The 15797-nt window shown below is 40.7% G+C and overlaps 1 protein-coding gene across 5 annotated transcripts in view; it reads left to right on the top strand.

The window, feature by feature from the left end:
- The window catches only part of rngo (DNA damage inducible 1 homolog rngo), a 98149-nt gene extending 82682 nt beyond the window's left edge, over positions 1-15467 (top strand). For all 5 annotated transcript variants that reach the window (XM_068383829.1, XM_068383826.1, XM_068383822.1 and 2 more), the window contains 3 exons: positions 3509-3741; positions 13292-13535; positions 14018-15467. In XM_068383829.1, the coding sequence (XP_068239930.1) occupies positions 3509-3741; positions 13292-13535; positions 14018-14223 (683 nt within the window). In that variant the 3' untranslated portion in view covers positions 14224-15467. The remainder of the gene's footprint in view (positions 1-3508; positions 3742-13291; positions 13536-14017) is intronic.
- The last annotated feature ends 330 nt before the right edge of the window (positions 15468-15797 follow it).

Below are 15797 nucleotides of genomic sequence, written 5' to 3'. Positions count from 1 at the left end.
AGGATTTCTTTAGATCTCCAGGATGCTTACTTCTACTTCCCCATCCATCCGAACCTCAGGCTACCGGAAGGTTCGTGTATAGGAGGAAGTTGTCCAGTTTTGAGTTCTTTGTTTCGGTCTAAGCACCACACCTCAATTAGAGGGTGCGTCTGTGAGGACGTATCGTTGTTTCTTATCCTTAGACCTCTTCCAAGGAATGTCGATTTAAAACTTCTTCCAGCTCTCTTTTCCCGGAGAGAAGAAATATCGAACGAAAAAAGAAACGAGAGGCTTTAGCTCCCGAGCAGTCGCCTGCTCGAGCATACCTTATGACGCCTCACAGGTCTCTCACCTTCATCATAGGAAAGGTGAGGTGAAAGTTTTTTTCGTCGTCTTCAGATGACTCTGCACCCAGATGAGGCTGGCATCAACTTCCAGACCTCTATAGAGGAAGATGGACATGGTCAATCAGCGTCCTATCTTGACACCGCAAGCTTCTGGTTGTAGTCTTTCGAACAGTTCTGAGCGTTTTTTCTTTCTACCGAAGAAAACCCTCCTACCAAACATCCTTTTAGAATGTCAGCAACTGTCAAATAACCTCCAACTCTCAGTTGCAGGACAGTTGTCTGAGCCTAGCATGGCTTCAGCTCATGCTCCTTATCCACCATCAAACTGGTTATCGTCGTCTGGACGCTCTGCGTGTTTTTAAACAGTGTAGAAAGAGAGCTTATGGTAGACGTGACGTCTCCGGTACCACAACAGTTTGACCCTATTTTTATTACACTACTAGATTTGCGAGAGAATCTCTCTCCGCTCATGCTAGTTTGTCAGCCTGCGTACAACAAGAGAGTAGCAGACCTGGATCTTGAGTGTCAGGTAACTTCACACCTAGACACTAAGCATAGTTAGCCTACTAGTCGAGATGTTCTTGATGACGAACGTCTTTACAACTCCCTAGCAAGGAGTCAAACAAACAGACATGACGTCTTACATCCACCTAACAGGACGTTGAGCTTCCAGCGGAACAGGACGTCCTGTAAGACGTGACGTCGAGCTTCCAGCGGAACAGGACCTCCTGTAAGACATGACGTTGAGCGTCTTTCGAGACGCTACATTATTCATCAAGCACAATGCGACCCCAAGCAGCTCGTGACATGGTCTTATACACATTCCCACCATTCAAAGTGCTTTACAAGATGTTACAAAAGTTCGTGTCGTACGAGAGAACCAAGTTGACTTTAGTAACTCTTCTGGCCGTCAAGAGGTTGGTTCACAGAGGTTCTGGAATGGATGGTGGACATTCCAAGAAGCCTGCAATTGAGATTAGATCTTCTCAAACAACCTCACTTGACAAGAAACCATCTAAACCTCCAAGCTCTACGTCTGACGTCCTTCAGACTATCGAAAAACTCGCAAGATCTAGAGGATTTTTGAAGGAGGCAGCCAACGCTATTGCTAGAGCAAAAAGGACTTCTACCATCAGGGTTTATCAGTCCAAGTGGGAGGTTTTCAAAGCATGGTGTAGAACGAACTCAGTTTCTTCATCCAGTACCTCTGTAGCCCAAATTGCCGATTTCTTTTTAGAGCTTAGAAGATAGCACAATTTCTCCTCCTCAACCATCAAGGGGTGCAGGAGTATGCTGGCAACTGTCTTCAGGCACAGGGATTTAGACCTCTCTAATAACAAGGACCTTCGGGATCTTCTCAGATCCTTTGAAACCTCTAAGAAGAGTCAACAGGAATCACCAGCCTGGAATTTAGATGTGGTTTTGAAATTTCTGACGAGTGACAGATTCAAACCTTTGCACTCGGCTTCTTTTAAAGTTCTAACTTTAAAGACTTTATTTTTAGTAAGCTTAGCAATAGCTAAGAGAGTCAGTAAAGGTCATGCTTTTAGCAAGAACATTGGCTTCAAAAACGGGAAAGCTATATGCTTCCTGCAGCTTGAATTTCTGGCCAAAAATGAACGTCCTTCTCACCCATGGCCAAATCTTTCGAAATTGCTAACCTCTGATTTGGTGGGTGAAGAACTGGAAAAGGTTCTGGGTCCTTTTAGAGCACTGAAGTTCTATCTAGACAGGACTAAAGATTTAAGAGGCAATTCAGAAGCTCTTTGGTGTGCAGTCAAGAAGCCCGCTTTACCTATGTCAAAAACACCTTATCATATTTCATAAGACTTTACATTAGAGAAGCTCACACACACTGTGGTGAGGCAGACCTTAAGCTGCTTTGAGTTAAGACTCATGAAGGTGTGGCAACTTCTGTAGCTTTTAAACAAAATTGTTCTCTGCAAAGCATAATGGATACAAGTTTTTGGAGAAGTAAAAATCTGTATTCGCATCACATTATTTAAAACGTGTCCAGACTCTTTATGAGGACTGCTACACTTTGGGTCCATTCGTAGCAGCGAATGCAGGAGTAGGTGAAGGATCTACCACTACACTCCCCTAATCCCTAGTACCCTTTTCTCCTCTTGGAACTTGTATATAATTTTATGATTGTATGAGGAAATTGTTCGACAATCTTCCGCAATCTTTGATTTAGTCAGGTGGTCATTTTGTTCCTTGAGAGTGCCCGGAACTAGGGTATTAGTTGAGGTCCTGTCAGCATATAGGTTATTCACCATTTGACAGCTCCTAGAGTTCTTCAGCTCCCTGGGTGGACTGCTGGATCTCAAAGGATAGCAGACATAATGAGGCAAAGAATCATTGAAGTCAGCTTCCTTAATAGGTACGAACCCTTAAGCTAGTTTTATTTTTAACTCAAGTGAAATTACAACAATGTTGCTGTCTCTGACCCTCCACCATGGGTGTCAATCAGCTATTGTTATATAACCAGCGGGTAAGTTTAAATGTTTAAAAATGGTGTTTTCATAATAAAATAAATTTTTGAACATACTTGCCTGCTGGTTATATAACTTATAATCCCACCCTCCTCCCCTCTAGAGACCTATAGGCATGGAAAATCTGGTGCTGGATGGAATAGTTCGGCCTAGCTACCGTGGTGGCGCTAGTGTACACCTGACATATCTATGTGATTACCACGAGTTTTGAATTTCTGCCAGACAGAAGAATAAAGCTATTGTTATATAACCAGCGGGTAAGTATGTTCAAAAATCTATTTTATTATGAAAATATCATTTTACTGTAAGTATGGAAGATGGCGACTTGGCACGAATAGCCTTGTGTCCAGAGTAGCATTGGTTTTTGATGATGAAGTATTGCCGATTTCTTGATGATTTCAACATTGGAGGCTCTGTGACAATTTTAATAGAACCTAAACTCATGGGTGTCTTTTCTCCACATAGTCCATGCTTTGCTCATTGAAACATTAGCCCTAGAGCAGGGGTGACGATATTTCTTTGATAATTTATGTTGTAATGGGTTCCTTGTTCTAGCATTTTATAGGAAAATCCTTGGAGATCAAAGAATTAACCTTAAAAAAAAATAGGTTTTTCCTATGTCAGAACCGTATTTTTAGAGATATAATTAAAGGTATCAAGTGGAACTTTAGTTTGTCATTTTTTCAGGTGCTCAAACCACTATTATGTCTCAGGCTTGTGCAGAGAGGTGTAATATAATGAGACTTGTTGATACAAGATGGGCTGGTATTGCAAAGGGCGTTGGCACTCAAAAAATCATTGGTCGTGTTCATATGGGTCAGATTCAAATTGCAGATAATTATTTGGCATCATCGTTTAGTATTTTAGAAGAGCAGCCCATGGATATGCTGCTTGGTCTCGACATGCTCAAACGACATCAGGTTAGTTAAAAGTCAAATAGTATATATTTGACATTCTGTACAAAAACTGAATGGTATTGTAGTTTTTATCTTTAGTTTAAGAAGAAGAAATGTGAATTAAATGAAACTTTTTTTTTTTCTGAAAGAGTACCAAATTTATACTGGATTCATTTTTATAGTTTGGCGTCTTATGTTTTCATGCATTATTTTCTCTTAGTTATGTGTTTGTTTTCTCAATAAGAAAAGTAGAAATACAGAAAAAGTTTTATATGTGTTGTTATGGAATATTTATTTTGTGATACTTGTTCAAAAATGGAAAATGGGACAGGGAGTATCACATTGTGATGAAAGTACAAGTTTTATTGAGGTGGAACATAGAAGTAAGCTAACAACACATTGGAATGCAAAGTTGGTACTGAGAGAAAAGTGAGTGAGTAGCAACAACCTGCACTTAAAAAGAAATTTTTAAACTAGAATATCACTTTAATAAGGAAAAAAATTACTGTGTTTATGATGCTGCTGAGACTTTGGCATTCACTAATGATATTGAGGGTATTTTGAACAAGTGTGACTACATAATTTTTAATTCATGCTTAGAGCGTATTGGGGAGATCATATCAATAGCGAAGAAGCTGAAAACTATACATAAATATGAGATTGATTAATTTGAAGTTTTATGGCATTCTGACATCTAAGGTCATTGACGCTGACATAAACATTGGAGGTGGTTTGGTTGTGATAAAGAGTAGCAGTAGGTAATATATGAAAGTAGCTAAATAAAGGCAAGTAGAAAGCCACAAAAATCATAGACTTCTGTGATGATCTTGTTGATAATGAAAATTTAGTAAATTTTACCCAAGATTTATATTGTTATAGGCTTCCAGCTAATCTTAGCAACAGAAAAAACCAGTTGATAAGCATAAAAAGCCAGACTGCACTCTTAAGAGTAGATTTTTTACTAGTCTACCCAAGACTAATTTAATTTTGTTTTTTAAAGTCTATTTTCATATTTTTTTCTTGTCACTGTTAGGTCCTGAAGACAGTTTTAAATAATGGGATCTTGTATTGATGCTTGATATAGTTTTTCATATTTGATTGTTTGTTTAATAAGATGTCTTCATCCTGAATTTAATAAGATAATGGTTGTCCTGGTCTGTTTAGTGTGAAGCTTCATCCCCACTAAAAATGTTCAGTTTGTGGAGGTGGAGAATGTAATTTGAAGAACATATGTGAAGAATGGAAATGTTTTCAGATAATTAGATGTAATACTTTTTTTGAATAATATAGATAGAGAACAAGAGCCAGAAAAGAATGCAGTCCAAGCTTCTTTTCAGATGCAGTGTGGTATTAGCTCACTCTTCGTTCTGCACCCTTTCCTAGCACCGGTATACTGTGAATGTGTCTATAGATAATATAAATTAAGTGCAGAATTCAGCATTGTGTCCTGGTATTTGAAATTTGGCTTGATCTGTATCTAAAAATTTTAAATACGTGCAAATTTCAATATAATGCCCCAGAATTTAAAATTTGGCTGCAACTAATTTCTTTCGCCTCTATAAGTCAAGTTTATTTATGCCATCTATTTCTATTTCTCCAAGGTATGTTGCAAATGGTGGAGTGGAAGCAGATGTATGTCAGAGTGAATGAGAGATATAAAGTGTTTTGGGGCAGTGAAGGGAGTGGTGAAGTATATATGGTTAGGAATGAATGTAAAGAGAGTTCTATATGAGAGAGTGATTGCACCAACTGTGACGTATGGATTTGAGTTGTTATTATTATTATTAGAAGCTAAGCTACAACCCTAGTTGGAAAAGCAAGATGATATAAGCCCAAGGGCTCCAACAGGGAAAAATAGCCCAGTGCAGAAAGGAAACAAGGAAATGAATATATTACAAGAGAAGTAATACAATCAAAATAAAATATTTTATGATCAGTAACAACATTAAATTAGATCTTTGTATAAATTAAAAACTTTAAAATAAGATAGAACAGCATGCCCGAGTGTACCCTAAAGCAAGAGAACTCTAGTTCAAGACAGTGAAAGGCTATGGGACATAGGCTATGGCACTACGCAAGACTAGAGAACAAAGGTTTGATTTTAGAGTGTCCATCTCTTAAAAGAGCTGCTTACCATAGCTAAAAAGTCTTCTACCCTTACCAAAAGGAAAGTGACCACTGAACAATTACAGTGCAGTAGATAACCTCTTGAGTGAAGAATTGTTTGGTAATTTTAGTGTTGTCAGGTGTATGAGGACAGAGGAGAATGTAGAAAGAATATGCCAGACAATTCGGTGTATGTGTAGGAAAAGACGGAATGAGCTGTAACCAAAGAGAGGGATCCAATGTAGAACTGTCTGGCCATGGCCAAAGTCCCTAATAACTCTCTAGTGCTAGTATCTCAATGGTTGGCTGGTGCCCTGGGAATGAAGGTGATTGAGAGATAAAAATTGAATGTGTTCTAGATGAAGTGTCTGAGGAGTAGCATTAGTGTATCTCACTTGGATAGAGTTAGGAACAAAGTAGTTAGATTGAAAATGGGTGCACCTAGATGGGATATGGATGTGTTAAGGATGGAAAATGGGTGTCTGCTGAAGATGATGAAGAAGAGGAAGGCCAAGGGTTGGGTGGATGGATGAAGTGAAGAAGCCTTAGATGACAGGTGAATAGATGTGAGAGAGGCAAAAGTGTGTGTTACGAATAAAAAGGACTGATGAGTGTTTGTGACGCAGTTCCAATAGTCCCTGTTGCTACCTTGAGTCACCTTATGGTGACCGCTGAGTTAGGCAATAGGGGAGTCAGCATATGAAGCTTCATTTGTGGTGGAAGATTGGGCTTCAGCACCCTACCAGGACCAACCAAACTTGGCCAAGTCCCTCGCCAGGCAAGGAGGAACAAAGAGGAAAAATCCACTTCTTTTTTTTTTTTCTTTTCTTTTATATTGGCTACCCCCATCAATTAGGGGAAGTGCCATGGTAGATACTGTACTTACAAACTTACTCTTTTATATATCAGTGAATATGTTGTGCTATATTTGATCCTATGATTGTGAATCTACCTTGACTTGAATAAAAAAATAAAAAACATAATTATCCAAGACAAATTACAGTACAGTATACTCAATTATATAACAAGGGAGGATAAGACAAGACTGATAATACGTGAAATTTCAGGGCTTTTTATAATTGTGAATGCTTCCTTGTATTTTGTGTTATGTGACTGAATACTTTTGCTTTTGTCATCTCTTTCAAGGCAAAGATCCACAATTATTTTTAGTTATATAAGGAAATAGGGTCCCTAATTTTTTTCAAAAACTTTTCATTTGAGAAAATTTATAGAGCAGCTCAGTAAAGATGCAATTATGTTTTCATGTTATGTTTTTTGAAGTGCATTTAAATTGTGTCTGACACCTGCCATGCCTTGGGTCCTTTAGTTGTATTCAGGGACATTATAGCTTAACCTGAGAGGTGTTCTACTTTTTCAGAATCCTCTTGTAAGTTTTCTGGTATTGATTTTTAAATATTTAACTTAGCCGGTGAATATATATAGCTGCAACTCTGTTGCTCGACAGACAAAAAAACAGTAAAACTCGCCAGCGATCGCTATACAGGTTGCGGGTGTGCCCACCAGCGCCAACTGTCGGCCAGATACCATACTCGATGTAAACAAAGACTCAATTTCTTCTCTGTCGACGTGTCGACAAGACGTACTTTACTCGCTGTTGAAACCTGGAGTTTTTCCCATCATATTTGGTGAAGTACTTTATTTTGGTTATGAGCTTTCGCAGTACAGGGTTTTTCTTCAAATAAATCCTTGAACTCTTTTTTGTATCGGATTCATTGTTGATGACTTAGATCGTTTTTTTGGAATTTTCCCTTGACCAATTCAAAATGGCTGACCTTTCACAAGTTCCCAAGTTTAGAAAATGCAATGCTAGGGACTGTCATAGGCGTCTTCCAAAGGCTTCTCTCGACCCTCACACTGTTTGTTCCAATTGTCGGGGTAAAACCTGTCAATTGGAAGATCGGTGTGAGGAATGCGTGGGCCTTTCGGAATTCGATTTTATCGAATTTGAGAAGTATACACGCAGACTAGAGAGAGATAGGGTAAGGAGAAGTTCTTCTAGGTCGGTAGATTTTTCCTCTCCTCAGGCCCCTCAACCTAATCCTTCCCCTGTAGTGGTTGTTCCTAACCCCCCTCCTGGCACTCAGGAACCATCGATGGCTGACATGATGCGTGCTATCCATGCCTTGGGGGAGAGAGTTGAGTCCCTTGCAAGTGACCGCAATCAACTCATGGCGGATGTTAAGGAACTAAAGTGCCAAAGTGCCGCGGGAAGTGATAAAGTGCCAAGTGTTTCTCAAAGTGTTGTGAACAGTGTTGCGCTTGAGGGTTCGTCTGTTCGTGCCTGTCGTCCTCCTAGTCCGGGACCTCTTGCAAGCTCCCAAGCCCAGGGGAGAAGCAATGTCGTACGACGCATGGGTTCGAGAGGCTTTGATCAGCGAACAGACGTTCCCTCTATGGTATCAGGCGTATCTCCCCAAGATCGCCCCTACCAACGTAAGACGAGAGAGCCCGTTTTTACCTCGTCGTCCGAAGGTGTTTCTCATAAGAAACTTTGGACCAAGGTCTCACGACCTTTGAAGCGTAAGTCGGTCCCTTCAGGACAAGTCCAACGTCCCGGTTGTAGCCACTGGGTCAGTTCGGACTCGTTGCCGTCATCTGATGACTGCTCACCGCCTAAGAGAGGCAAAGCGGTACCGCCTCAGTCGCTCACCCCGTCTGTTGCCGCACCTGCTGCCGTAGACCCTAAATGGGTATTGCTACAGGACATGCAGTCCAAGCTTGCATCCTTGATGGAGGACTTCAATGCGGAGAAGGTTGCTGCTGAACCTTCTGGCCAACAACCATCCAAGCGGTCTGTTGTGCGTCCTGTTGACGCTGAGGTTACTTTCTCGCGTCTACCAGTCGAGGTTGTACCCCCACCGATGCGACCCAGTGTGGTTTGCCAGCCGCACGTTGACGTTAGGCGACGCACGGAGGTGGTTGTTGACGTTCAGGACGTTCAACAACCATCAGAGGTGACTTGTTTTGACGCGGTGCGTCAACCTCCGCAACCCGGTATGGTGTTGACTGCACAACCCAGACGGTCTAAACAGTCTCGGGTGGACGCTGTGCGTCCTCGCGCACCCATGGTTGTTGACAGTTCACAGACTGTGCAGCAGTTCCATGACGTTGCGTCTGGATCCGTCACGCATGCACCAGTGCGACCGGACTCAGCGAGCCAGACGTTGCCCACTCCGTTGCCGTTTCCTCATCAGTTTTCGGATGAGGAACTATCAGATGAGGACGTTGCTGAACCGCAAGAGGATCAACCTTCAGAGCTTGACGAACCTAAGGCAACTCAACCATCATTGGACTTTAGAAAAGTCATGGCTGTATTTAAGGAGTTGTTCCCTGACCACTTTGTTTCTGTGGCTCCGCGTTCGCCGCCGTCAGAGTTTGTGTTAGGCGTGCCTGCTACCACACCTGCCTTTACTAGACTCGTTCTCTCTCGTTCATCCAAGAGAGCTTTGCGGCTGTTGGGAGACTGGTTAGAGACTAAGAAGAGTTTAGGAAAGACAGCATTTGCTTTTCCCCATCTAAACTCTCGTCTAGATCGAGCGTCTGGTATGCCACGGGAGAAGTTCTCGGCTTGGGAGTTCCTGCCTCTGCCCAGGGCGACTTCTCAAGTCTTGTAGACTCTCCCCGCCGCCTTGCCATGAGACGCTCGAAGATTTGTTGGTCACCATCGGACCTGGACCACCTTCTTAAAGGGATTTTTAGGGCTTTCGAAGTCTTTAACTTCCTAGACTGGTGCCTAGGAGCCCTGAGCAGGAAGATCTCTTCTGCAGATAAGGACGTTTCCTTGCTCATTATGTCCTGCATGGACAAGGCCGTCCGTGATGGGTCCAACGAGCTAGCCGCCTCATTCACGTCTGGAGTCCTGAAGAAGCGAGTCTCTATGTTCTTTCCTGTCTGCTGGAGTGACGCCATGCCAAAGATCCGAGCTACTCTTTGCTCCCCTTTCCAAGTGCCTGTTTCCTGAAGTCTTGGTAAAGGAAATTGCCCTATCTTTAGTTCAGAAGGACACCCACGATCTAGTTGCGTCCTCGGCTCGCAAAGCTCCCCCTTTGCCTACATTGTCTGCTAGACCGAGGTTAGACACTCCAGCGTCTCGCTTTATTCCGCCCTTTCGTGGCAGAGCCTCCAGCAGAGGAGGTGCTCGTGCCGAAGGGAAGCGAGGGAAGAGGAAAGGATCCAAGTCCTCTAAGGGCAGAGTCTGACTGCCCGCAACTTGGGCTGGGGCGCGACGCTGGACGGTCGGGAATGCTCAGGTCTGTGGAACACGAGTCAGAGGAGCATGCATATCAACTGCAAGGAGCTGTTGGCAGTTCATCTGGCCTTGAAAAGCTTCGAGTATCTCCTTCGAGGCAAAGTGGTGGAAGGAAACTCGGACAACACCACGGCCTTGGCGTACATCTCCAAACAAGGAGGTACCCACTCACTGACGTTGTACGAGATCGCAAGGGACCTGCTCATCTGGTCAAAAGATCGAGACATCTCCCTAGTAACGAGGTTCATCCAGGGCGACTTGAACGTCATAGCAGATTGTCTCAGTCGGAAAGGGCAAGTAATTCCAACAGAATGGACCCTCCACAAGGATGTGTGCAAGAGACTTTGGGCCACTTGGGGTCAACCCACCATAGATCTCTTTGCAACCTCGCTGACCAAGAGGCTTCCAATCTATTGCTCTCCAGTCCCGGACCCAGCAGCAATACATATAGATGCCTTCCTCCTAGATTGGTCACACCTGGATCTCTACGCATTCCCACCGTTCAAGATTGTCAACAAGGTACTGCAGAAGTTCGCCTCTCACGAAGGGACAAGGTTGACGTTAGTTGCTCCCCTCTGGCCCGCGAGAGAATGGTTCACCGAGGTACTTCGATGGTTAGTAGACGTTCCCAGAAGTCTGCCTCTAAGAGTAGACCTTCTACGTCAGCCGCACGTAAAGAAGGTACACCAAAGCCTCCACGCTCTTCGTCTGACTGCCTTCAGACTATGGAAAGACTCTCGAGAGCTAGAGGCTTTTCAAAGGAGGCAGCCAGTGCGATTGCTAGAGCAAGGAGAGCGTCTACCATTAGAGTCTACCAATCGAAGTGGGAAGTCTTCCGAGACTGGTGCAAGTCAGTTTCTGTATCCTCGACCAGTACCTCTGTAGCCCAAATAGCTGATTTTCTCTTATACCTGAGAAAAGGACGATCCCTTTCAGCTCCCACTATCAAGGGCTACAGAAGCATGTTGGCATCGGTCTTCCGGCATAGAGGCTTAGATCTTTCCAACAATAAAGATCTGCAAGACCTCCTTAAGTCTTTTGAGACCACTAAGGAGCGTCGTTTGGCTACAACTGGGTGGAATTTAGACGTGGTACTAAGATTCCTCATGTCAGACAGGTTTGAGCCTTTACAGTCAGCCTCCCTGAAAGATCTCACTCTTAAGACTCTTTTCCTGGTATGCTTAGCCTCGGCTAAAAGAGTCAGTGAGATTCATGCCTTCAGCAAGAACATCGGATTTTCGTCGGAATAAGCTACTTGTTCGCTGCAACTTGGTTTTCTAGCCAAAAATGAGCTACCTTCTCGGCCTTGGCCTAAATCTTTCGATATTCCCAGCTTATCGGAGATCGTAGGCAATGAACTAGAAAGAGTCTTATGCCCTGTTAGAGCTCTTAAGTTCTATTTAAAGCGTACTAAACCTTTACGAGGCCAATCTGAAGCTTTATGGTGTTCAGTTAAGAAACCATCCTTGCCTATGTCAAAGAACGCTTTGTCATACTTTATCAGATTGTTAATACGAGAAGCTCATTCACATCTGAGTGAGGAAGACCGAGCTTTGCTTAAGGTTAAGACGCACGAGGTTAGAGCTGTAGCAACTTCCGTGGCCTTTAAGCAAAATAGATCTCTGCAAAGTATAATGGACGCAACCTATTGGAGAAGCAAGTCAGTGTTCGCGTCATTTTACTTGAAAGATGTCCAGTCTCTTTACGAGAACTGCTACACACTGGGACCATTCGTAGCAGCGAGTGCAGTAGTGGGTGAGGGCTCAACCACTACAATTCCCTAATTCCATATCCTTTTAATCTGTCTCTTGAAATGTTTTTAATGTTGTTTTTTATGGGTTGTCCGGAAGGCTAAGATGCCTTTCGCATCCTGGTTGATTTGGCGGGTGGTCAAAGTCATTTCTTGAGAGCGCCCAGATTAGGGGTTTGATGAGGTCCTGTTGTATGGGTTGCAGCCCTTGATACTTCAGCTCCTAGGGGTCTGTCAGCATCCTAAGAGGATCGCGAGGCTCCGTAAGGAAGACGTACTTACAAGGCAGAGTAATCGTCTAAGTCGACTTCCTTACCAGGTACCTATTTATTTTGTTTTCGTTATATTGATAACTTCCAAAATGAAATAAAAACTCTTAGCTTAAACGATGTAAACATATTTAACTGGTCTCTACCCACCACCCTGGGTGTGAATCAGCTATATATATTCACCGGCTAAGTTAAATGTTTAAAAATGATATTTTAATTATAAAATAAATTTTTGAATATACTTACCCGGTGAATATATAAATTAAATGACCCTCCCTTCCTCCCCAATAGAGACGCAGTGGGATGAGAAGAAATTGAGTCTTTGTTTACATCGAGTATGGTATCTGGCCGACAGTTGGCGCTGGTGGGCACACCCGCAACCTGTATAGCGATCGCTGGCGAGTTTTACTGTTTTTTTGTCTGTCGAGCAACAGAGTTGCAGCTATATATATTCACCGGGTAAGTATATTCAAAAATTTATTTTATAATTAAAATATCATTTTTCATGAACAGTTATACATAGAGGACGTAGCTTTATATTTTTTTTGTTGGTCGGTCCTTCGTTGTACTGTAACATAGACGCGGATTATCATCCTTACTGTATCTGCGTACATTGTTTTCTCTCGCCACTTGCCGCACCGAAAAGAAAACCACCACATCTGTCGCCATTCTCGAAGGTGTGACTAGTAAAAGGAATACAGTAGAGGATAGGATTGTGAGAAATAGGCATTCAAGGGATTTTAATTTCACTTTATTATTCCTCATCTATATTGAGGTGGTTTTCACTGACTCCCAAAGAGTTATCAGCATCTTTCCATCCAACTTTATGTAGTACAGTACTCAGAATATGATTGTATTGTTAAAATCTATCAAATGAAGCCAAATTTTCAAATGAAATTCACATATATAGAATCACAAACTTCCCCCTCATTAAGCAACTGCAACTACTAATTAGTTTGGAGATTTTTCAGTGGAGGGTGCACCACACTACGCGACCTCGAAAACTCGGTGATAAACTAATTTTTCTACTTTTGTTCCCAAGCTTATGCTTGAAGTATATAATTTTTGGGCAAGTATTGCACCCAAAAAGTAAAGAATTTCCTTGTCACTTCTAATAATAATTACTCAAGGTTTCTTCGTTAACACTGAGCATATTACATATCTTACCATCATTGACAGATGTGTATTGACCTCAAGAACAACAAGCTACTGATTGGAACAACGGGTACGGAGACACCATTCCTGAGTGAGAGCGAATTGCCAGATTGCGCTAGACTGACTCCACTGAATGAGGAGGAAGCAAGACGGGAATCCGAGAGAGCAGCTAAGGAAACTGAAGATCGAGCATTAATGGAAGCTTTAGCAGCTAGTGCCAGGGAAAGTGCTGCAGCTAATAATGTACCCAACGCCAGTGCAGGAGAAGGTATGCAATTTTTATCTTTCTACTTTTAAATTTAGTAGTAGTTACAGAAAGTTTTCAACTTACAAACTTAATAGGTTCCAAGAACCTTTTTGTAAGTAAAATTTTGGACTAGGGTAGGTTTCACCTAACTCAGCTGCAAAAGTCCCATTTCATATTGCAAATATTGTCTTGCCTAATATAATTTATTAACTTCATGAACTTTTAATTAACATTATGAACCTTTCATGTAATATCCAAGATATATTTTTTCAGGTGGATTTTTATTTGTAATTCCAAATGTTTGTAACTTGAAGGCCCTCTATGTTTTAGTGAATTTTTATTTTGATAAACATTATGGGAGGAACGTAGAGAGGAGAGGTCCCATTTTTTGTTTCGTTTGTTTGATGTCGGCTACCCCCCAAAATTGGGGGAAGTGCCTTGGTATATGTATGTATGTATTATGCTTTTATATTCAGGTTTAGATTGTTTTTTTATTTCCTCAGGTACATCTAAACAGTCTTCGTCTAGTCCTCCAGCTGCGGCATCTGTAGATAGCGTAACTGCACGGGATAATTTTACAGAATCTGACGTCCAAGAAGTAATCCAGCTTGGATTCACCAGAGTTCAAGCAATAGAGGAACTTAGGAGACAAAATGGAAACAAAACTCAAGCAATGGCCGCACTCCTGGCAAAGTCACTGAAAATGTAGTATAGTATTTTAGTCTTAGTTTTTATATATCGAACTCATTTTTTATAAAACATCATTAGTTATAGATATTTCATCAGAAAGAAATTATTCATTTTCCACATAGTGTTATATTAAACTTTTTAAGTGTCTGTCTTCAGAGTGGCTTTGTTTATACTGTATTAATTGTTATACAAAAATGTAAAGTGATTTTATCGTAAAAGTTTATCTGAAAGGTAACCTGTAATGTAAACAGTTACATAATCAATTAAAATAGTTGTATACTGTATTGTCTAGGAATTAAAACGTCCTTTTAATAGAGTTTTTGTAATTTGTGTATATTTATATGCATGCAGTACAGTAAAATTAGATTATAAAGTAGTATACAGTATTTGCTCTTATTTAAATAGTTTTTTATGAAGGAAACATGCCACCATACTAAAGTTGTATTATTATTATTTTTTTTTTTTTTTGTATGAAGTCATTTTAACCCTTAGCAAATCATCTTCATATAAGTTTTATCAGTGAAAGCCAATCACCCCCATTGTTCTGCAACTCATAAAAATATGGATTGCCTAAAGATTATCTCTTTTTCATTGTAAAGTGATCTCAAGACCAGGTGTATGTACTGGTATCATCTACTAATGATTTGCTTTTATATTAGCAGATAAAATTTTAATTGGCTGCTCTTAAATAGGGAAGAAAATCATCTTTTTATTCCCGCTTCAGTTTTTATGTAGCGTCTACATTCCTGATCCTACATTGTATGACATATCTCTTTGCTGTTCTTGAGCAATTCGCTATACTGCCTGACTCCTGTTTGTCAAGTTATTGAAAATCCAACTTTAAAAATATAATGCTACCAAGTGTGAAAATTTGTTGGGTTAGTTTTTCTTGAAAATTTGTGCAGTTAAAAGTAATCTATGTGAATCAGGATTATTTGTTAGCTCTTATTTAAACATATTAGCTGTATACAGGATATATTTGTTAAAGTTCTTGAAAACCTAACTTTAAAAATATATTGCTTTTAAATGTGAAAAGTTTTCATGAAATTTTTCCAGTTTAAAGTAATATATCTGAATCAGGATTATTTGTTTGCGCTCTTATTTAAAAGTTTTAGCTGTATAGTGTATATTTTTTGACGTTTTGAGAATTTTCACTGGCAACTTGAACTATCGTGTAAACTTATATATTGTATTGGGAGGGAAGTTATCCTTATTTACTCAGTTTTTTGTTTGTAATTTATCCAATATATTTTTTGAAAGGTATTTCCCATTTAATTTCTTTTGCTTTACGATTGGAATGGCCCTCAACAAATCCTCACATTGTTGACTGAAATAAAATACTAAGCACACGCTACAGTACTGTACTGTATTATCAGTGATAACTCATTGGATGTACTGTATTGATATACTGTACATAATTTCAAACACCAACGAATTACATATCTTTTGCTTTGGCTTGAAATATCCATTGGAAATTTATTCAGTTTTAGACCCTGTTAAAAATTGATTCATCATATTGACTGTGTGCATCAGTTTTGATTATGTGATATTGTTACACTAGGGGAAGACAATAATTAAGGGTTATTGGCGAAG

Source organism: Palaemon carinicauda, chromosome 1, assembly GCF_036898095.1.
Source record: "Palaemon carinicauda isolate YSFRI2023 chromosome 1, ASM3689809v2, whole genome shotgun sequence".
Taxonomy (NCBI): domain Eukaryota; kingdom Metazoa; phylum Arthropoda; class Malacostraca; order Decapoda; family Palaemonidae; genus Palaemon; species Palaemon carinicauda.
Note: the sequence above shows the minus strand (reverse complement) of the source record. Positions and strands in the feature narration are given on the sequence as shown.